General features: G+C 49.4%; 1 protein-coding gene across 1 annotated transcript in view; it reads right to left on the minus strand.

The window, feature by feature from the left end:
- Positions 1-24,415, minus strand: part of usta (uronyl 2-sulfotransferase a) — a gene marked incomplete at both ends in the record, with an annotated part of 57,187 nt that overhangs the window by 18,405 nt on the left and 14,367 nt on the right. The window contains 1 exon segment of the mRNA XM_084453637.1: positions 2,645-2,688. Coding sequence (XP_084309763.1) covers positions 2,645-2,688 — 44 coding nt within the window.

Consider the following 24,415-nt stretch of genomic DNA (forward strand, 5'->3'; position numbering starts at 1 on the left):
TATATTAACGTGCAGAGTGCAGACCTGTTTTGTAACTCGCAGCTGGAAGCGAGTCTAAGACACTTCAGCTGCAGTCTGCCCTCCAGGGGACTCTGAACTGTAATTTTTGTATCGCGCTCAGCGAGAGTTGTTTAGAAATTCAGATAGAGCTCTAGTCAATATTATTGCGTGTGGACTCTCGCTTTCTCTGGAGGTTAAACACGCTGGCACACACACACGCACGCACACACACACACACACACACGCACACACACACAGCTTTGACTCGGCCGTAACTCAGCTTTCCTTGAAAATTACGTTGTGGTTTGAATTAACGCTGCATTGAGGATATCTGCTGGCGTTGTGCCCCCCTCCCCGCCTCCCCCCCTCCCTGGCAGACAACATGCCGAGGTCTCTGTCAGGACAGGCAGGATGTGCTTGACACTTCCTGTTTTGATCATCCCTTCATCCATCTTGTCTCCCACCCAGATAGACAAAACGAGAGAGGGAGAGAGGGAGAGAGGGAGAGAGGGAGAGAGGGAGGCCTCACTGGGACAGAAGGCTGATGTGTGAGTCCATTGTCTTCTGGTACAGGCTAAGCACTGGGAACACAGAGAAGATGCTTGGGATACTGTAGCTTGTACTGTACAGCTTCGACTGCAAGCGGAGTTTATGTGATTGATAGCCAATCCGATCTCAGTAAAAATGTGCGACAAAGAACACAGTTTTAGTCGTGCCTCTTCTAAACAGCATTCTCTCTTTGAGGACATCTTACACGCTACGTTTTAGCCGAATCCTTCTAACGCTTTTCTGATCTCTTCAAAGTAGCATTCTCTTGTATTAACCATGAGCTTTGCTGTACTGTAGCCGGTAATAGGCTGTAATTAGCAGATGCTCTTTCTAAAATAGCAAGCTCGGGTTTGAGGGACACACAAGACGTCGTAATGAAAGACATGATAGATGTAGTGTTAGCGTAGCGTTAGCAGTCTGTCTAGACCCCTGGGGATGACTAATGACAGACGAATAATGATCTAGCGCTAAGGTTAGCGACTGATGTTATGTTTGCTCAGTATGTATCTGGTAGGTCGGGACCATGAGGGGCTCAGCTCGCCTGGAACTTTGATCTGAGAAGCAGAACGTACGAAAAACAATGGGATAAACCATTGTAGCAGCTATACAGTGTACTGTAGATGGATGGATGGATGGATGGATGGATAGATAGATAGATAGATAGATAGATAGACAAACTTTAATAATAATTTGGGAATATGCTATATATATCATATACAAAACATTGCCAAGCCACAGAAACAAGACCCCCCCAAAAAACTGAACAGGAAGTTGGGATATGAGACACTATTTTCAGCCATAAACAACTGGCGTGAGTGAGAAAAGCACAATCTGTTTTAGCCTACTAAAACTCACTGTAATTACTAAAATACTCCCATGTCTGACTGTGCTTGAACTGGGTCGTAAACGTTCATGATTCACTCTCCATTGTGACCCCCGGACCTATCCAAGCTGCATAGTTTTAGCTGGACCATATCACAGAGACCATTCGGAGCTTTTAGGAGAGCTCTTCAACGGTCTCGCGAATGAATCATCGTGGACTGGACAGGCCTAGCCTATTGGGAGGCACAAAAGTGTGCAATTGCGTACTTGGAACCATCAGCATCTCAATAGCATAACATTGATCAACCCTTTGCTTAAAAGAGACATGCAAAAGTCTCTTTCCCCACGTTTCCACAAAGTTCCCATTAGTGACAGTATTAACAGATGATGGTCTTGTTATCCTGGAGCACCAGACGGTGGGGGGGGGGGGGGGGGGTCCGCCAAAGCAAGCACCAGACATTTCCAAGTAAACACCGCGCACACAAACACGACCCAGATGGAAGACGAGAATAACGCGTTCAGGTCCGTTCCAGACTGAAGATAGCGCGGGCCAGATGAACCCCGGGACGCTCTGGTCTCAACGCGCGCGCGGAGACAAAAAGGCTAACAGCTAGCCCGAGCGACGTTTAAACACCGCCGCGGACGCCATCTGTACGAGTGGCCTTGGAAGCGGCGCCCCGCTGTAACTATCTGTATCATTTTGCATGCTGGATTGAATAAATCTGTCAAAACGGAGAGAGAGTTAGGGAGGAGGGGGGAGGGACATAGAGGAGAGAGAGATTAGGGGGCAGACAGACGCAGCTGGATGGATACAAGGCCCCTGTGTGTGTGTGTGTGTGTGTGTGTGTGTGTGTGTGTGTGTGTGTGTGTGTGAGAGAGAGTGAGTGAGTGTGTGTGTGTGTGTGTGTGTGTGTGTGTGTGTGTGAGTGTGTCTATTTGGTATTTCAAATGAGTTCACAGTCAGACACAGCTCCTACAGGCAGACAGACCTCACCCTCATCCTGCCTGGCACACTCACACAGGAGGGCAGAACATCAGAGAGAGAGAGAGAGAGAGAGAGAGAGAGAGAGAGAGAGAGAGAGAAGAGAAGAGAAGAGAAGAGAAAGGGAAGAAAGAACATGATAAACGGACGATGAGAGAAAGTCAGCATTTAGTTCAGGGGAGGGATGAAGAGAGGGAGAGAGATGGAAAGTGTGAGGGGGGGAGAGGGACAGAGAGAGAGAGAGAGAGAGAGAGAGAGAGAAGGAGGGGAGGTACTGTAGACTGTTCTCACCCTTGGAGCTGCAGGTCCGTGATCATCCAGGTAAGTGGATTCTCCTGTGAGGAGGAGGAGAAGAAAGAGGAGGTTAGGATCGGGATTCGGGACTGATTACAATTTCCCCCCTGGGGGGATCATTAACCACAACACACTCGGAATAGCCCGGCTGAGATTGGCTAATTCTTTGGCGAGGAGGCACTTTTATTCACAGACGACTGCCGAGACAAAAGCCTCAGTGGCCTAGTGGTTAGAGTGTCCGCCCCGAGATCGGGGGGTTGGGGGTTCGATCCCTGGCCGAGTTATACCAATATGGGTCTATTAAAAAAAAGAGTTACCCAATGCCTCCCTACTTGGCACTCAGCATCAAGGGTAGGACTGGGGTTAAGTCCCTGCTACTAGCGTCATGTCCAGGGGGGGTATTCAATCAATCAAGCTGCCTCACGCTAAGGAACCAGGAGATGGACTCCTGACCTATTGGCCCCCAGGCTCCAGAACCATTGGTTCTCAAGGCTAATTACTTATGAACACAACGCCGACAAACAATAACAGCAGGTGTCACTCCTCCAGTCCAAACCCAAACCAAATCAAGCCGCAACAACCGCCGACAGTTGTCTAGGAACCCGCCACCCCGCCCCCGAGCTTTCTGGGTCACGATCGGCACTAAGAAAAACAGGCCCGGGCTTCACGTCCCACGTCCCCCATAAAGAGCGGCGAATGTCATCGTCTGAGCCCCGTTTATACAGTATCTGCCACTGTGGGGGCCGTTTCATCTCGGGGGACAAAGGGGCCCTTTCAGGGCCCGGGGCTCACACTGGGGATCTGTGCCCCCCCCCCCCCCCTCTTTCAGCCGGGCGCTCCCAACTCCAGGCCCAGGCTCCAGACAGCGGCCCTTTTTCTTCTCCCGCACGCCGGGGCCGTCCAGAGACACTGAGGCGCTATACTTCCCATCACCTCTAGAACATTCTGAGAGCGTGAGGGGGAGGGAGAGAGAGAGAGAAGATGAGGGGAGAGAAAAGGAAATAGCAGGGAGCACTTAGACACGTGAGAGAGAGAGAGAGAGAGAGAGAGAGAGAGGAGGGAGGGAGAGAAAAAGTTTGAGAGAAAAAAGTGGAGAGGCAGACAGCTTTATGGGAGTTTCACGATCGCTTTGTTGAGAAAAGAGGGGCCCCGTTTGATCGTCGGCGATTAAAAATAACAAGGAAGTCCCACGAAGGGACGAGGCGTGCTGGATGAGGACGACCAGCACACTGGCTGGCCGAGCAACAGATGTTGGTGCTTGGCGACGGCGCGCCTTCATTACAGGCTTGTGGGGAAACTGTAACGTACAGGAGGACTTAGTTCAAGTGCTGTTTACCTTCTCTGATAGAGAGGCTTACGGCCTTGGGAAATTAGCCTTGCTTACAAGTACATTGATCTAATCTGGCGTGGTTCGGTTTGGTCTCAGGATTAATACACACACACACACACTCTCTCAGGCTCGAGGGCTTGTGATTCAGTGTTACTGGCGCCCACATGACTTCCTGTTCCACTCCAGCGGTTGATTCAGTCATCATCCACTGCACCGCACTAATGCGCAGTGAATTGTTTTGCAACGCAGGAGTTGACATGTTGCCCGTGCTCTGTTGAGAAATCCCAAGTACAGATTCATCTGCCGACTGAATGTTTCCCATAATTCCATCATTATGGCAGTTTGTCCAATCCCAGGCGCAGTACTGTGTGATACCAGTCCCGTACAGTATGTGGAAATCGGTATTATTGCCTTTTTAAAATGTTGTTGTTTGTATGTGTATTTGTATGTTTCCTAATGGACCATGAGTCTGCTCAATACAGCACAACTTGATGAATCACACACACACACACACACACACATCACACACTCCAATCACTCGCCTACAGACACAAGCATACAGTACACACTCTCTCCCACTCTCTCTCTCTCTCTCTCTCTACCCCCCCCCACACAGACACACACACACTCACTCGCATAGACACAAGCATACAGTACACACTCTCTCCCACTCTCTCTCTCTCTCTACCCCCCCCCCCCCACACACACACACACACACACACTCACTCGCATAGACACACGCATACAGTACATACAGTAAACACTTGCACTCTCGTCCGCTCTCTCTACCGCACACACACACACACACACACACACACACACACACACACACACACACACACAACACACTCAATCACTTGCATAGACACACACTTACACTCTTGCCCGCTGTCTCTCTCTCTCTACCACACACACACACCCACACACACACAAACACCCCCCTTCAACACAGCTGATTCCCGCCGGTGTTCGTGCGAGGAGCGCCGAGAAAGGGATGGCGGACGGCGTGGAGGCATCTGAGGTCGAGGAGACGAGAGACGAGGGCTCCTCTCCGTCATCCAGCGCGGCCGTGGTTCTGGTTAGTCTGCTGGAACGGGGGGATTTGGAACTCTTTTTTTTTTCCAGAGTACATCAATAGACTCATAAAGAGTCATCTGGCCCCCCCCCAGCCCCACCCACCCTCAACGCCACCCGGAGAGAATTGCAGGAACTCAACAGCGTTCCTGGAGAGTTTCTCTATTCTTCTCTGTTCTAGTCCCCCCGCGCGACTCCCCTCACTTCCCTTGATCGGCGGAGGGGAACCAGGTGCGATCGAAGCTCCGGGTTTCGGGAATCACAGCTGAAAGACGTCCCACGGCCTCCTCTGTATCAGTTCTGAGGGAATATATGTTGGTCGCTTTGGATAATATATGCTTCTCCACACGCGTCCCGTGGGTTTGGTGAGAACGGTCGAGTCCACCCCCCGCCAACCCCCCCCCGCGCAGTTTGCAGTCCGAGCTGTTCTCTGAGGGAGACGGGGCTGTGGGTATACTCTGACTAAAGAAGTGGGTATACTCTGACTAAAGAAGTGGGTATACTATGACTAAAGAAGTGGGTATACTATGACTAAAGAAGTGGGTATACTATGACTAAAGAAGTGTGTATACTCTGACTAAAGAAGTGGGTATACTATGACTAAAGAAGTGGGTATACTATGACTAAAGAAGTGGGTATACTATGACTAAAGAAGTGTGTATACTATGACTAAAGAAGTGTGTATACTCTGACTAAAGAAGTGGGTATACTCTGACTAAAGAAGTGGGTATACTCTGACTAAAGAAGTGGGTATACTCTGACTAAAGAAGTGGGTATACTCTGGCTAAAGAAGTGGGCATACTCTGGCTAAAGAAGTGGGTATACTCTGACTAAAGAAGTGGGTATACTCTGACTAAAGAAGTGGGTATACTCTGACTAAAGAAGTGGGTATACTCTGGCTAAAGAAGTGGGTATACTCTGACTAAAGAAGTGGGCATACTCTGGCTAAAGAAGTGGGTATACTCTGACTAAATAAGTGGGTATACTCTGGCTAAAGAAGTGGGTATACTCTGACTAAAGAAGTGAGTATACTCTGACTAAAGAAGTGAGTATACTCTGACTAAAGAAGTGAGTATACTCTGACTAAAGAAGTGGGTACACTCTGACTAAAGAAGTGGGTATACTCTGACTAAAGAAGTGGGTATACTCTGACTAAAGAAGTGGGTATACTCTGACTAAAGAAGTGGGTATACTCTGACTAAAGAAGTGGGTGTACTCTGACTAAAGAAGTGGGTATACTCCGACTAAAGAAGTGGTTATACTCTGACTAAAGAAGTGGGTATACTCTGACTAAAGAAGTGGGTATACTCTGACTAAAGAAGTGTGTATACTCTGACTAAAGAAGTGGGTATACTCTGACTAAACAAGTGTGTATACTCTGACTAAAGAAGTGGGTATACTCTGACTAAAGAAGTGGGTATACTCTGACTAAACAAGTGTGTATACTCTGACTAAAGAAGTGGGTATACTCTGACTAAAGAAGTGGGTATACTCTGACTAAAGAAGTGGGTATACTCTGACTAAAGAAGTGGGTATACTCTGACTAAAGAAGTGGGTGTACTCTGACTAAAGAAGTGGGTATACTCCGACTAAAGAAGTGGTTATACTCTGACTAAAGAAGTGGGTATACTCTGACTAAAGAAGTGGGTATACTCTGACTAAAGAAGTGTGTATACTCTGACTAAAGAAGTGGGTATACTCTGACTAAACAAGTGTGTATACTCTGACTAAAGAAGTGGGTATACTCTGACTAAAGAAGTGGGTATACTCTGACTAAACAAGTGTGTATACTCTGACTAAAGAAGTGGGTATACTCTGACTAAACAAGTGTGTATACTCTGACTAAAGAAGTGGGTATACTCTGACTAAAGAAGTGGGTATACTCTGACTAAAGAAGTGGGTATACTCTGACTAAAGAAGTGGGTGTACTCTGACTAAAGAAGTGGGTATACTCTGACTAAAGAAGTGGTTATACTCTGACTAAAGAAGTGGGTATACTCTGACTAAAGAAGTGGGTATACTCTGACTAAAGAAGTGTGTATACTCTGACTAAAGAAGTGGGTATACTCTGACTAAACAAGTGTGTATACTCTGACTAAAGAAGTGGGTATACTCTGACTAAAGAAGTGGGTATACTCTGACTAAAGAAGTGGGTATACTCTGACTAAACAAGTGTGTATACTCTGACTAAAGAAGTGGATATACTCTGACTAAAGAAGTGGGTATACTCTGACTAAAGAAGTGGGTATACTATGACTAAAGAAGTGGGTATACTCTGACTAAAGAAGTGGGTATACTCTGACTAAAGAAGTGGGCATACTCTGACTAAAGAAGTGGGTGTACTCTGGCTAAAGAAGTGTGTATACTCTGACTAAAGAAGTGGATATACTCTGACTAAAGAAGTGGGTATACTCTGACTAAAGAAGTGGGTATACTGTAGCAGAAATGTCACAGTTTTTACATTAGTGGTGTTTAAAGAAGTGGGTCTACTGTGGGTCCATGGATAAAGAAGTGGGTCTACTGTGAGTCCATGGATAAAGAAGTGGGTCTGCTGTGGGTCCATGGATAAAGAAGTGGGTCTACTGTGGGTCCATGGATAAAGAAGTGGGTCTACTGTGGGTCCATGGATAAAGAAGTGGGTCTACTCAGCACACCTCCGTACTCCTTCCACTACACCACTGTCCTGGAACCCCCATCACATGACCCTCCGCGGGCGCGGTCCCCTCTCACGGGGGTCATGTGGACAGGAGCGAGGGAAAGAGGGGAGGGAGGAGAGAAGGAACGGAGGAGGGGGGAGCTGGGGGGCTGAGATCACACTGCTTGAATATCTGAGGGTCAAAGTTACCCCAGGAAACGGCTTCAACTCTGACCCCAGGACCGGGGTCACAGAGGGGTCGGGGTGTATGTGTGTGTGTGTGAGAGAGAGAGAGAGAGAGAGAGAGAGGGGGAGAGAGAGAGAGAGAGAGAGAGAGAGAGGGAGAGAGAGAGAGAGAGAGGGAGAGAGAGAGAGAGAGAGAGAGAGAGAGAGAGAGCATGTGTAGGGAAGCAGGTAAATGGATAATAGGATTACTGTGTCACGGGATACACGGATCTGCTGGGAGGTATATCTGTTCACAAAGTGAGGCTCCATCAAGCCGACGTCACATCATATGAATCACACAAGAACACGGTAGAACTGTGAATGCCAGGAGAATAAATAAATTAATTCATGTGACTCAAATAAATAATGTGACTTAGAACAATCCCAATCATCAGACTCAATCACTGCCCAGCACGCCCCATACTGTATATCCATTGCGATCAATATGATGTGTGAAGTACATCGGGCCTATTTCTGTAAGTGTTAGGGCCAATTGTGTAGGAATTTTAATTGTGGTGTTACTGGATGTACAGCAGTCAACAATTGCTCATGACAATTGTCCCTTTGGGGACAATAAAGTTAATGTTCATCTTAATCTTTCAGAGAGTTCCAGCAGGCATCCCACACAGACCCCAGAGCCCAGCTGTTCCTTACCCAGCCAGGAGCAGAGCGAACCTGGCCTGGGTTCAGCTGCCCCCTTGGGTTCTGGATCTTAATGCCTCTTTCGGCCAAATTAACACCTCCGCCAATTAGCCCCCGATGCTAGCTGGGCTGTGATGCGGGTCGAAGGTCAGATTCCCAGACTCCGGGCTGAGCCGCGCTCACGCCGAAAATGTGGCCGCGCGGATAATTGGAACCAGGGAAGACCACACAGGGGGGGTCGAAACCCACGTCGGAGTGCTGTGTGTTTGTGGAGATTGTGGAGGGGTTATGTGTTCCAGTCCCTTAAGATGGTTATGGGAGTGTGTGTGCGTGCCTGTGTTTGTTTGTGTGTGTGTGTGTGTGTGTATGTCAAGAGACGAGCACTGATAGAGCGATGGGAGAGAGAGAGAGGTGGAAAGAGTTCTAAATTCGAAAACAACACGAGTTCTAAATTCGAAAAACAACACGTTGCCACAAAATGACAGTGCTCCACCTATACGCGTGACAAACGACGTTAAAGATGATGGGGCGGCCCTTTTGAGTCTTTGAGCTTTCATAACATTTTTACAAGTGAAACAACGTCGTTCCCTGAGACGCTCCGTCCTGAACCATCACTCCCTCCGGGCGCTGGAATTTTCCCTCCGTCCTTGGCCCCAGTCAGGAATGCTACAGTAACTTTGGGAATTTCATAAACATGTACTTAAGTGCGGAAAAAAAAAACAGTTTCATTTGCTTTATGAAATTGGTGACTTAGCTCGAGTTAAGTACGGGCTTAGGAAAGAAACATACCCCAGAATAGGTTAGCAGAACGGTGGGAGGGGGAAACCGCACAGGGGGGACGGCTGCAGCGACACGGAACGGGACGCAGGGGAAGACACGACGTCGCGGTCTGCAACCTTCGCTTTACCTCGCATCGGTCCCTAAGGGCCGCTCCGTCTGGGAACGCCGAGCGGACATTCCAGGGGCGCGCGGCCACAGAAAGTAGGCCTACTCAGCGCGCGGTGCCGAATCACACTCACACGAGATTACGAGCTTCCACATCTCCTCAGGAGGATTATCTGAAGATGCTGGAAGTAGGCTACTGTACTGCAGATGCTTTTTTTTTTAAAGTTTTTATAGCTCAACTATATCAAGAAGTTGTAGTTATCAGCTTTTCTCTACATCTCCCGCACGCACACGCGCGCACAACACACACACCACACACACACGCACACGCATGAAAACCAGCAGTGAGGATTTGCCATCTTTGACGGGGGGATCCATCACATATTTCTATGTGTTCCCTTGAATCGGCCTTGGTGATGCTGCATGTTAAAACAGGCTATAAAATAAACATGTAGTATTTGATTCGGAAAGCTATTTTATCAGGTGCTGAGTGTGCATGTTTTATTCAGCTAGAGCACGCACATCACCCTCGCCCTAAATAAAACACCCAGGGCCTGCGGGCACTTAATAACGCTTTAATAACATGTGTCCAATATTACAAGGTTGGCTGAACATCTCTGTCCAAAAAGATAAAATAAGAAAACGTTGACGAGCTCTGGTTTTTGGATGTGGTGTGGTGTGTGTTTGAGTGGGTGTGTGTTCTGTAAGTGTGTGTGTGTGTGTGTATCTGTTTCAATTCATGTGTGCAATTTGTGTGTACATTGTATGTGCACACCCGCTTGGGTGTGTATACTGTATGTGTACGTATATGCATGTGTGTGTGCACATTCGTGAGTGTGTGTGTGTGTAAGTCTCTCTGTGTGCGTGGATGCGGTCACCCAAGCCTTTGATTTGGACAGTGGGTGTGGCCCTCCATTAAGATCTGTGGCTCGAACCATCTCTGTAATTAATGGGGGGGGGGTTAGGATCTCCACCCTAGGATTCTCCCTGCCCCCCGGCCAGGCCTAGTGGTGCGTGATCTGGGTTGCCAGGTTTGCTTTGTAATTACTCTGTTGTTACAGGTGCTCAGTGCCCTGTGCCCAGAACTCTGCACGGAACTCCGGAATGCTGTCGAATTCTGTCCTTAGTTATTGGCATGGACGGCGTTCTCTCAACAGAGTCCCCAAGCTCTGTCCATTTAGGGCACTCTAACTTTTTCTGATCTGCTGCCCGATAAAACAGCATGAATTCCATTTGAGTCCTATCCGGTCCAACACATGTTGAGGTCCATATCAAAGTCCATATCAAGGATTAGCAGACCCAAACCACTTAAATACTCTCCCTTTGTTTGGGATCAGAGGACATGGCAGCTTTAATGGGCTAGTGTGGTGTTGAAGGCGCTTGAGAACTCAAACAACGTGATCCCCACAGCGTCAGACTGAGCGGACAGACTTTTTTTCTTTTGCTCTCATTGGCTAAACGGATGATTAAACCTCCGTCCAGCCGGTCAAAGGTCAACTCTTCTGAACTGTTTATCCGGCCCACGGATGGAGATCTCATCCGCAGACATAATCATCCATGCTGCCCGTCAACGGACGGCTCCCGAAGAGGATCCATTGGAAATGACGGATACAGACAAAAAAACAATGGAGTTGTGGTCGGGGTCTTACTAACCAATCAAATCAGATTAACGAGGAAGAAACGCCGCTCCGAACTAGTAGACTGAGCCCCGACGGAGACATCCGCAGGGTCGAGTCAGGTCAACAAGATAAATCAAGTGAATCGAATTGAGCAAACTGAATCGAGTTACGTCAGATGGAACAATCGAATCAGGTAGAGTCAAGTGGATTGAATCAAGTCAATTGAATCAAGTCAAGTGAATCAAATCCTGTGACCCGACCGACCGACCACCTGAGGTTCAGCGAACCCCGTCACCCTGGGCTCCGACCGCGAGTCGATGCCTAGACTCCTGAAGTGAAAAGCCGAATAAAAAAAAGCCCCCCGGGGGATTTCTGTCGTCCTGCAAAGTGACTCCTGGACACGGGGATACAGAGCGCTGGTCTGTTCCGTCCCACGTTCCGCGGGCCCACAGCTGTTGCCAGGCGCCTGGAGAAGGCTTATATTATGGTCTGTTTTTACTTGTGTAATCCATTTATGGGAAGTACACAGTGCGCTGCTTCTGGGGGCCTCTTTTCCGACTTTATTTTTCGCTAGGACTTTTCCACAGGATCAGGTACGGCCGCGCCCCCGCGGGACCGGCTCCATCCAGCCAGCTGTCTGGCTTTCTTTAACCACTGATTGCTTATTTGAACTCAAATTCATATTTGGAAGGGAGAACGGAGCCGTGAAGCAGACGAACTGAACAGGCCGTTCTGATACTAATGGTCGCCAACGCGACGCAGACTAATAGCATTATCCTCGCACGGCCAGTCCGTGAAACGCTGCGTTCGACGCCCCGGACGACTCTGAAGTCGGTGTCACACTCGAGTCAGGAAGCATGGTCAGTGTCAAAAAGATAGAAAGTCATGTCAGAGAGCTCTGATAAAACTCAAGCCTGGCCAGCTAATCGTATTTGTGTCATTTCCTGTTTGAGAGCGCCAGGGCTGCTGTGTGCTATACGAACCTCACGCGACCTGGAGGACGAGCAGACGCTCTCACACTACGGGCTGTCCTTCTGGACACGAGAGCTGGACCACTGCCAGTCTGAGATACCAGTGATTTCTCTCATACACCCCTAAGAAAAGGAGCCGAATGGAACATCCCTACTGATAAAATAAAAAGCCCAAGATATTCTTCAAATCAAATCAAACATTTGTGTTCAGTGCTAGGGTATATCATCAATGATAACCATGTAATTGCCCATGTGGTGCAATAAAGTTGTATTGTTATCTTTTAGTACGTTGAGGCCTAGATATGAAAGTCAGAATAGCCCTTCATGATGACATAAAAACTGCAGGCCTTAGTGCAACAACAACAGCAACAACAACAACAACAACAACAACAACAACAGCTAAAGCCTCAGTACACTAAAAGCCAGCCCATTAAACGGCAACCACAACCGGGGCCTCACTCGTAACAACTAGGCCTCAGTTACTTAACACAGCCTCTAAACACACACCGAGCCATATAAAATACTGAGCACACAGGCCAGATGCTGAAACGCAACAAACTAAATCCAGTAACGACGGGGAGGGAGGAGCGGCGAGCGCGAAGATGGCCGTCTCATAAGCGTTGGAGCGATGCAGCGGGCGGCCATCTTGTGTGCAGTTTGAATGTTCTGTGCTGGTGCCTCACTGAATGCAATATTTATCCACGGCTCCCACTCACGGCTACACTCGGTAAACACGGGGCATCACGGCCCCCTAAACCAGGCGCTCGCACACACACACACACACACACACACACACACACACACACACACACACGCACACACACACAGCCCTGATGACGTTCCCAGCAGTGAGAGACGGTGGGGGGGTGGGGGGGGGGGGGGGCGTCATAGATCTCTGTCCCAGTTTTGGAGGGAAAACGAGTGTGCCTCTTCTTGCAAGACACAGCACAAAAAAATATCTCTATCCCCCACTGTTCAAGTCCCTCTCTCACTTTCCTCCCAAAACAGACCCAGTCCCACCAACCGTTCCCTTCCATTCAGAGGAATCTCTCAGGAAGCCAGACCAGGATAAGAGATGTACCTTTCACTGAGCACAGGCTGAAAAACCAGGACATCTAAATATACCCTGAATCATCTAAATAAACCCTTAATCATCTAAATAAACCCTTTATCATCTAAATAAACGCGTTACCCTTCATGTTTATGTACAGTACTAGACCGCCGTGCTGTGCTGTGCACCTTATGCCTGCTAGATCGCTTTGAACGCGTCCATTTCTCCGCTCCGCAGAAGTAAAGTCTGAGGTAGTTTTTCATCTACAGTAGGAGGCCAACAACCGCATGGTATTCCCATCATCCCTCCACCCAACCAACCCCTCATCCCCCCCCCCATGTTTGTGATCTCAGCTCGTCGCTGCCACGGCAGCCGGGACAAACCAGGAAGTAGTGTGCCTCTTGTGAAATGCCACACCTGCCTGTGATGAACTTTGACCTTTGCAACATGCCGTTCCGATGGCAGGTCTCCCAAACCCACACTGGATGAGGGTTTTCCATATCAGCGGGTGGCTGTGTTTTCCCCTCTGGAAGCGTTTAGCTCAACACTGAATAAAAAAGTACCGTCGACCTGTTATTAGAGATCTCTTTCATCATAAAGACTCGAATGAAAAGAGATGCCAGCTGTGAGAAGCATCTCTCTTACTCTTTTTGTCTCTCTCCTTCTCTCTCCGTCTCTCTCTCCTTCTCTCTCTCTCTCTCCCTCTCTCTCTCTCTCTCCCTCTCTCTCTCTCCCTCTCTTTCTCCCTCTCTCTCTCTCCCTCTCTGCCTCTCTCTCTCCCCCTCTCTCTCCTTCTCTCTCTCTCTCTTTCTCCCTCTCTCTCTCTCCCTCCCTCTCTCTTCCCCTCTCCCTCTCTCTCTCCCTCTCTCTCTCTCTACATCCTGTGCTCCAGCGGTAAAGTCCCTGTTGTCCTGTTGCGGGGAATTTGTAGTCCTATTTGACATACAATGGGAATTGAAGTCCAGAAGCTGCAGGGGTTCCCCTACTGTGTGCGATTTCCCGCCGAGCGGCCCGTTTGCTTTGGGTTTCACGGTAGATGGAGTGTGCAGCCGCGAGGGATCCCCCCCACGCCCCCCACCCCCCGAATCCGCACAGCTGGCGCTCGCAGCAGAGCAGGCCTTGACCCGAGCGCTCGCGGTTACAGGCGACGACACACACGCACTCCGCAGAAATATGACGGAGGGGGATGCGAGGCGTTCGCGACGCGTGTTTGGATGACGCACACACGCACATGCACGCGCACACGAACGCACACACAGTACAAAAACCTCTCCCTAGCATCTGGCGAACCACTTGAATCCTTAAGATAGATTGTGTGTTAGTGGCTACAGCGAGAGAGATGGATGGATGGATCTACAGGTGTAATGTCTGTTTGTCTATCCGCACACACACACACATGCACACACACACACACATGCACACACTCACAACATTTCTGTGGTTGTGTTATGTGCGTCTCCTGCCTCCTTCTCATGTCCACCCCTACCCCTCACCCCAGGGGACACCCTCGTCTGGATGGAGGGGTGAGGGAGGAAGAGAGGAGAGCGAGCGAAGAGGGGGGATGTGTGTGTGTGTGTGTGTGTGTGTGTGTGTGTGTGAGAGAGAGAGAGAGAAGAGAGAACGAGGGAAAGAGAGAGCACACACAAAAGAGATAGGGGGATGAATGTTCCACTTCTCACACCTCCACGTCCCCTGAGATCAAACTATTGATCTCAGGGGATTTGTAGTAATTTGTAGCGTTTCTAGGACTACAGGTCTCCACCTCCATTCACCCCGCAGCGCACCGAAGCGCGCTCGACGTCAGGGAACAGAACAGCGCCGAGCCACGCCGTTAAACCGTGCTGCCAGGTGTAATGGCACATGACTCCTGACAGACAGAACCACTGGATGAAAAGTCTCTGGATCATCCGGGCCGGATGACAAAAGCGTTCAGTTCAAGTACGCGCGTGTGTGTGTGTGTGTCCTCCTGATAGGGCCATTTCAGGCCCTTCGGAGTCTGGGAAAAGGAAGCCCCCTCCTAAGAGGAACACCTGAGTCCCGACTCCGACGCACCGACAGTTCCACACACACTAAGTTCCACACACACTCAGTTCCACACACACTCAGTTCCACACACACTCAGTTCCCTAGCGAGTACTGTAGAGCACTCCCCCCAAAACACTCGCTCATATAACAGGGGTCATTCAGTCACGGGGTATAAGATTTCCACCTCTTCCTCTCTCTATCACTCTCACTGCTCACACACACACACACACACACACACACACACACACACACACACACACCAGGGTGAACTCCCTGGAGCCAGCTAGCTAGACAACCGGCTAGCACGGCGGGGTGAGCGAAGCTCGCGTCTCAGAACAAACACGCACGCATAAAGAGAGCCTGTGTGGAGCGGAGTCTCACACTAGAGTGCGGGAAGAGAGAGAGACACAAATACACACTCCCCCCCACACACACTCACACACACGCAGGAATGAGAGAGGTAGCCTACAGTTCGGAAGTTTTAATAGGCCTTCGGATGTAGCCTTGTCTAAAAATGGAGAACGTATAAAATATTTCCAAGGGGGGAAAAAAAAGCAGCGAATTATTATTCGCACTACGTGTAGGACTGGGCCTCTGTTGTAGAGTAGTGTGCTAGCGTAGCGTGCTAGCGTAGCGTGCTAATGTAGCTTTCTCTCAGGCCTCAGGCTGAGCCTCTGGGTCTTTATTGAGCTGGCTGCCCTGTTGGTCATGGCGAGGTGTGATATCAATGCAGGGATAAATCCATGCTGCCACAACGTCAGCCATCGCTTGAGAGAGGTGAGTTAAACTGTGTGTGTGTGTGTGTGTGTGTGTGTGTGTGTGTGTGTGTGTGTGTGTGCACTTTCATGCCTCATCATCACCTATGATTAACAAAATCTTTCCTTGACCAGTGAATGATAATTACAATGGAATAACCGTCCTCTTCCAAGCCATGACTCTCTCTCTCTCTCTCTCTCTCTCTCTCTCTCTCTCTCTGTCTCTCTCTGTCCTCCAGAGTTTCCATGGAGGGTCAGTGCCATCCTTACACACCCCTGCTGACATGATGCCAGCATGTTCTGTGCGCGCGTGTGTGTGTGTGCGTTCGGAGTCACGGAAACCTCCAAACCTCCTCCATAATGACATGGTGAATCCAGGCGAAGCCATGGTTTTCCCAACTAAGGAGAGTCATCTCTTACATAAATACTCGTCTAACGGAAGCAACTGTCAGGATTAACGTGGGTCGACAGGGCCAGGTTAAACCACAACCAGGAGCCACTCCCTACACCGCTTTTTAGGGCAGGTCTGTGTGTGTGTGTGTGTGTGTGCGTGCGTGCGTATTACAGTGCCCCAGTCCAGAAGCCACAGGATGTGCGCACTACAGAGGACCACCGACTACCCCTATGACATCATCGGAGAGCAGCCTGGGACTCACGTGACGACTGCACGCGCACATACACACACAAACGCACACACACACACACACACACACACACGCACACACACACACACACACTCCCCTCCCTCTATGAGGTGCCAGGTCAAGTGCGGGGACCATGTGTTGCACACATGTAGACCTGTGTTTTCTTTACCCCACACCGGAGATCTGCTCGCAATAAGAAAGAGAGTCCGAACCTCCGCCGCCCTCCACGTTAAAGGAGCATCTGGAAACAGACGCTCTAACTGTACGCTTCAACCGTTAACAAATGTGGAAAATACCAGACAAGCGATAGCTCTTGTGCGGTTAGCCAATACGGCCATAGCTCGTACAAGTACGACCCAGCTGTCAGAGAAAAAGGGCCAGCGAACGGAAGGTCAGAGCTTTTGAAACCCGGGTCCATCAGGGACAAAACGGCGGGTTGAGATCAGGCTACGTAGGCTACACAATCGGGTTTGGCCGCCTATTGCCGTTGCCTCCGTTGTGCCCTTGAGCAAGGCAGTCGACCCCTACACTGGCCCTGCTGTGCCTGACCTGTGTGTGCGAAATGTCATGACCCACGACCTGGGTTGATGCTATTATATAAAATTAATGTGTGCTAACGGTATCAATTCATCTGCGCTTGATTCCTATGTATGTATAGTACAAATTGAAATAAACAAATTCTGATTCTGATACTGGCACAATGGAACCAAACATGCGAACCCCAGGCAGACTCAAGCAAATGCTAAAATGGATTTGAAATAGTATTTGGTTCTGGCGGGCCTGCAGCCTGATACGCCCAACGCATCAGTGGGCTGTCTACAGGGCTTGTTTTTAGGTCATGTGATGTCTTGAGTTGTCAGAGAACCCTATACACTAGTCTCTAAAGAGAGATGCACAGCTAGGCTAGCTAGCATAGCCCCCAACCTTACATTCCCACAATGTGGCTAGCACAGCCTGGCTAGCTAGCACAGCCCCCAACCTTACATTCCCACAATGTGGCTAGCACAGCCAGGCTAGCTAGCATGCGGTAGCCTCCTTGGGCCCAGTACATACAGTACCTCTGGAAGTGTTATGGCGCTACGGAAATGAATCCATTGCAATTAATGACATCGGCTTCACTGCAGCCGTTGCGTCGCGTTCGACGCCAGTGTCCGACGTTGGAAAATCGTTGAGGTTAATTTCTTGATTTTTGACGGTTGACGCTGACGGTTGACGCTGACGGCCGCAGTGGAGCCAAGGGGTAAGTCACACAGCTAGCATCACTAAGCATAGGTTTGCCCTTAAAAGGCATTCATATAAAACACTTAGCTAGGTAATGACAGTTAGTGGGAGTAGAACATACTGACAACGTACTGACGATGTGCTAGGAACGTTAGAACAACAAACGTGCTCTTTCTAGCGTGGGTGTTTGCTGTGAAGAAGGTGAGGACGGAACGGCAGGGTTAGGAAAAGACACTTTGCATAATGGACACATTCAGCTCCAAATGGACAGATTCGGTATGGAAGTGTTTTTGGCTCGAGCTCACGGAGCCGACCTCCGCTTCAGACGCCATGCTCAGACAACAGTCGGAGCACTTCCCAAATCATCCATCATACTGTTGGGTTTGGGATTAAAAGAACGCTTTCGGTGAGATGACGTATGGCACACACACTAGGGAGGGCACACACACACACATACACGCAAGGGTGTGGAAATTTCCGTTTTCTGTGAAAGGAGAGCATGCCAGAGAGAGAAGGAGCACATTCAGATCCATTCACTAGCACTGGCTGCACTCAGAGGGGGCAGTGTGTGTGTGTGTGTGTGTGTGTGTGTGTGTGTGTGTGTGTGTGTGTGTGTGTGTGTGTGTGTGTGTGTGTGAGAGAGAGAGAGAGGGAGAGAGAAAGAGAGTGTGTGAGAGATAGAGGGAGAGAGAAAGATTGTGTGTGTGTGTGTGTGTGTGTGTGTGTGTGTGTGTGTGTGTGTGTGTGTGTGTGTGTGTGTGTGTGTGTGTGTGCGTGCGTGCGTGCGTGCGTGCGTGATGGCTGTAGTTCCCCACTGTGGGAAAGGGGTGATAGACAGAGCGATGACCGCAGACTCCCTGACCCCTCTGGTCCCCCTCATGACCGCACCTCCCACAATCCCCTCTCCTCACGACAACGTCAGCAGGCCAGAGACCGCCTCTGGATACCTAGTCTGGAGTCAAACGCCACAAACCATGGGCAGAGGGGCGGAGCCAGCGCATTAGCCTACCTTTCAAATCCAGCTGCATTTGAACATTATTTCTTTTTGGAAGTGTATATTTGTTACTAAATGAAAAACTAATTCAGTTAACCCTTTCGATACGACCACGTCACCGGCAACATTTTAAAAATATCTAACAAATATTTAATAATATTTTTTAAAAATATCTAACAAATCAAAAAAATTCCTCACTCCAACACTTGCTGAAAGCTGAGAAACTGCGCTTTCTAGTATTATAGGGAAAATCCAATTAATATTCAAAATGTTGTCACTGTACTTTCAGGGTTAAAAGGGTTAATACACTTTGCCGTTTAAAAACCTCAGTGAAGTGAGAGTTAACGTGGAAGTAAGTCCAAGTAAATCGCACCCTGTGTGCCAGATGCTACCGACAGCTCGCTAGAGTGCAGGACTCGTTAGCGATACTTGAAAAGTGGAAATGTGCGGTCAGTGACCCATCAGAGGCCAAACCAGCCTCTCCGCACAGCCCACGATCTGCGTGGGCCAATCAGCCTCCGATACAAAATCAGATCGCATTCTCATTGGTGTCGGCGGATATCACAGCCTGTTCCCAGAGGTTTTTGCCGTAGAGAGAGCTTCTGGGTACTCCCCTAGTACACTTGTGGCGTGTTGCCATTGGTGCGTTTGGCCGCGCTGGGTCAAACCACGGCGTGATGATCAAGGTCAAACCACATCCAGGCCAGCACGTGTGTGGAGAAGCGCCATTGAAAAGGATGTGAAACTGATGGAAATGACACGGATATCCTGGTAGAGAGAAAAGCCAAGCCATCAACGTCCGTCTCTGACACACTGATTGTAGAGCAGCAGAGTGCGGGGAGAGTTGATGGAATCCCTAGTAGACTAGTACTCTTAGGTCTGTGAAGCCATTCACAATCACAATGAAATAATTTTGCATTAAAGGCAGGGTAGGCGATTTTTCGTCCAATCATTTCAAGGCACCACCTTGAAATGTGTGCAGGTTAGGCCTGTCTATGAGCAGGTCTGTCTGTGAGCAGGTTAGGACTGACTGTGAGCAGGTCTGTCTGTGAGCAGGTCTGTCTATGAGCAGGTTAGGACTGACTGTGAGCAGGTTAGGACTGACTGTGAGCAGGGGCTGAAGCTCTGATGATAAAAGGAGAATGTGATCAGAGCCTTTATATGGAAACATATTGAGCATTTATATGGAAACATATTGCCTCATGTATGTTGCCTCATCATATGGCTGTATGACAGGGAGAGATGTAAGAGGTGGGGAGAGAGAAAAAAAAGAGATGAGAGAGAGAGAGAGAGAGAGAGAGAGAGAGAGAGAGGTTAATATATGGGAAGTTGATATGAGATGAGTGGATAGACTTGGAGCTCTATCAAGTTCTGCTATCTTCATCAGACCACATACAGCTATGAGTTTGACTCTCTCTTTCTCTCTCTCTTTCTTTCTCTCTCTCCCCTCTCTCGCTTTCCAACATACACCTACCTAGTGTCACAGAAACACTATCTGTGTTTCTCTTTTTCTTCTCTGGTTCTTGACAATCACACACACACACACACACACACACACACACACGCACCCACACACACACACACACACACACACACACACACATGCAGGTCGCCTACAGACAGCATTGAGTGGCGAGGGACAGAGATGGAGGTGGCAACACCGATACTCATGTCCAGATGCTCAAGCCATTCTCAACACAATGAAAAGATTTGAGTTAAAGGCGGGGTAGGCGGTAAAACGGTAGGTCACGCGCAATGACGACAACAGGTACCTTCATTTTAGGCCAATAATCTCACGACATCCACCGGTCAATCAACGCTATCATTCTATCGAATCTGTCTCAAGTTCTTAAAACCCGTCCACTTATCAATGTTCCAATCAAATTCCTCTAAACATATATCCCACCCTTAGCTTGTTTGCGTCAGAAATACATCAAACTACGGAAGTTAAATGATCTCAAACGTCCGTTTCTGTGCAACTTTAATGCTGTGAACTGAACACTCTTGCGCACACTAATAAGAGGTCTTTGTGTGCGCACACACAAACACACATGCACACATGCACACACACGCAACCACCCACACAAACACACACACACACACACACACAGACAGAATAAAATATGGGTGAATAAGCCACTGATTGTGAATCATGAGACCCATAAGCAGAGCATGGGTTATCTCCTACAGTACTGGGTCAGCCCGGCCTGCACGTGGCCCTGTGTGTTCCTCCCCCATCCCCCCGTCAGCTGGGGTTGTGGGAGGGAGGGAGGAGGAGGAGGAGGAGGAGGAAGGGAGGGAGACGCAGAGGGGCGCTAAATCCGTCTCCCTCCCTCAGTCGGGCCGGTGGATATAAAGCGGTCTTTGGAGAGGGCCGGCGGTGAGGGCAGCACACTGGGCCCCTTTACCAAGGCTGGGGCTGGACAGACACACACACACACACACACTCACACACACACACACACACACACACACACACACACACACACACACACAAGCACACACACGCACGCACGGACACATACACACACACACACGCACGGACACACACACACACACGCACACACACACACACACACACACACACACACACACATACACACACACACACACACACACACACTGGGGTCGCCATGAAGCTCTCTATGAGCACTTACATTGGGTGTACTACACACACACACACACACACACACACACACACACACACACACACACACACACTGGTGTCGCCATGAAGCTCTCTATGAGCACTTACACTGGGTGTACTACACACACACACACACACAAACACACACACACACACACACACTGCAGTCGCTGTGAAACATAATTTTTTCCGGTCAACATGTGGTCGGCGACTTCCGTCCAGCGGCGTCGGGCGGCCTGCTGCGGTTCGCTCGCTCCCTCGCGGCCGGCCGCCTGCTGTCGGCCCGGGGGTCGGGGGTCGGCGGCGTGGGTTCAGGGTCTCTGACGGACAGACGGTCTGTAATCAGCGCATCCGGTGGCGTGTCAGCGAGAAGGCCGTCGTGTAGTCGGGTTGCCAGGTTTGGATAGAATGTCTCTATAAATACAGAGCCAGCTGGACGGTGAGAGATGGCGGGGGAGGGGGGGGGGGGTGTAGGGAGGAAGGAGAGAGGCAAGGGGGGGGCGGGGAGAGTGAGGTTGAGAGAGAGAGAGAGAGAGAGAGAGAGAGGGGTGGGGGGGGGGGCAGACACACAGATGGGGAGATAGAGGAGTAAGACAGGGGCCGAGAGATGGCAGTGGAGATGAGCACACACACACACACACACACACACACAGACGCACGCACGCACACACACACACACAGACGCACGCACTCCCCAGGGTGAATGGGTTGTAGTCGGGAATGCAAAGAATTGTTTGGGAAGAACCCACACGGGCAGTGTTCTCTGCTGTTCCAACCCCCTCATTTGGAACGGCAGACTGGGATCTTTTACACATATAAATAGACAAGGCTGCAAAACACATGCCCTGTCACTAGGCCTGTGTGTGTGTGTGTGTGTGTGTGTGTGTGTGTGTGTGTGTGTGTGTGTTTGTGTATGTGCGCGTGTGTGTGTGGGCAGTGCTCAAGACTGCCTGTTTGTGCTAAGCCCTATGTGTGTGCAAATACAGTATGTGTGTGCGTGTGTGTTTTCTGTACAAGTGTTAATGCTTGTGAGATTTTCAGTGTGTGTGTGTGTGTTGTGTGCGTGTTTGTTAACGCAACAGTGTGTTTGTGTGAGTGCTGGCGAGGTCTCCATGTGTCCCCAGAACGTCAAGTCTCCCTCTAATTTTGCTGTGTGGGCCAGGAGGGCTAGCTAGCAGTTAGCGGTTAGCGTTAGCCACACAGAAACACCTCATTAGGACAGAGCCAGCCCTGTGCGGCTAATTACAGACAGGCTAGTGCTAACGCTAACACAGCATAGCGAGATACAACACAACAACCTGTCACTCAGAGATAGACAGAGAAAGGCTGAGAGAGAGAGGGAGAGAGAGAGAGGAGAGGGGGAGAAAGAGAGCGAGAGAGTAAGGGAGAGAGAGAGAGTGGGGGAGAGAAAGAGAGAGAGAGAGGAAGAGAGAGAGTGAGAAAGAGTGGGGGAGAGAAAGAGAGAGAGAGAGGGAGAGACACACGCACAGATGTCCATCTGAGTTTCTCTGAGAGAGAGGTAAAAAAAAATCAGAAAGAGAGAGAGAGAGAGAGATGAAAGAGGGAGGGAGTAAAAAAAGGACTGAGTAATAAGGAAAGCGCAGCGACAGCCAGTTGGGGATTTTCCACCGAGTTCACAGAGACATCTCAAAGGTCGCGACCCCCACAATCATCACCATCTCACCACCCGTTCAAACTGTCCACGGCTCAAAACGCTATCATGGCTACACTGCAGTCTGGTTCCCACACAGTCTGAGCTCTCTTCATGAACCAAATACAACGGGGAGACGGACAAATCCAGCCTCTCTCCTTCCCCAGCATGGGTCTCTCCCCAGCACGGTCTCTCTCTCTCTCTCTCTCTCTCTCTTTCTGTTGCATCTCCATATAAACAACTGAGTTGAAAGCTCTAGAGATGGAAATGCTGTGGACCATTGTGATTATATTTAAAGCACTGTACTGCGTGTGTATGTGTTTTTAGATCTGCTCATCCTTGCAGAAGATGGGTTTTAACCTCAGTGGGGCTCCTTCCTGGTGAAATAAACGGATGACATAACCAGATCTGGTTTTGTCGGAGAGAAGTAACGCCGCTTGTGCGTTTTCTGTTCCTTGTAGGGTGTTTTCTCCTCAGCCCTCCGACGTCTGTGACGCCACGATCCGTCACACCCGGCTGAACGCTGTGAAGTGAGCCGGACACACAGGCACTTTCCTTCTGCCATTGTGGCTGATTAGATGAGCTCACAGCGAGGTTCTAGATAGATACTTAATTGACCCCCCCAGGGGGAAATTTAGCATTATTATTATTATTATTAATAATAATAATAATAATAATAATAATAATAGTAATAATAATAATCATCATCATCATCATAATTCTACTGTAATTATCCCAGTCAGGGGCCGCCATGGGTTGGAGCTGGCTTTGGGGTGGGATAGACACCATATGCACAAAGATACACACGCACACACACACACACACACACAAACACACACATACGCCCACATACACTTTACGAACGCTTCACAGGTTTTTAACTGTTGGAGCATGCAGGCACCCAAACACACACACACTCACACACACACACACTCACACACACACACACACACACACTCACACACACACACACACACACACACACACACTAACACAGGATACCAAGGATTCACTGTGGCGGTGTCAAACGACGGTGTTGTATCTCCGCGGTCGGCCGTGTTATGACACCGCGTGTAGTAATTAGATGCACACTCTCTCCAGCTGGCTGTAGCACTTAAGCCAACGCAGCCAGAGACGGCAGTGTGTGTGTGTGTGTGTGTGTGTGTGTGTGTGTGTGCGCGCGTCATCCGCAGGAATGCAACTGAATAGTCCCTCTGCCACAGCACAGTGGATGAGTGGGGACAGCAGGGGACAGGAAGTGTTTCCTGTCCCATCCAGGAAACACTTCATTAGGAAACCATCAGCGAGCAAAGCCACCACAGACCAACACTAGACTGGACAGAGAAAGAGGGGAAGAGAGAGACTCCAAGGAGAGATAGAGAGAGAGAGAGAGAGAGAG

This window comes from Borostomias antarcticus, assembly GCF_949987555.1.
Source record: "Borostomias antarcticus genome assembly, chromosome: 19".
Lineage (NCBI taxonomy): Eukaryota > Metazoa > Chordata > Actinopteri > Stomiiformes > Stomiidae > Borostomias > Borostomias antarcticus.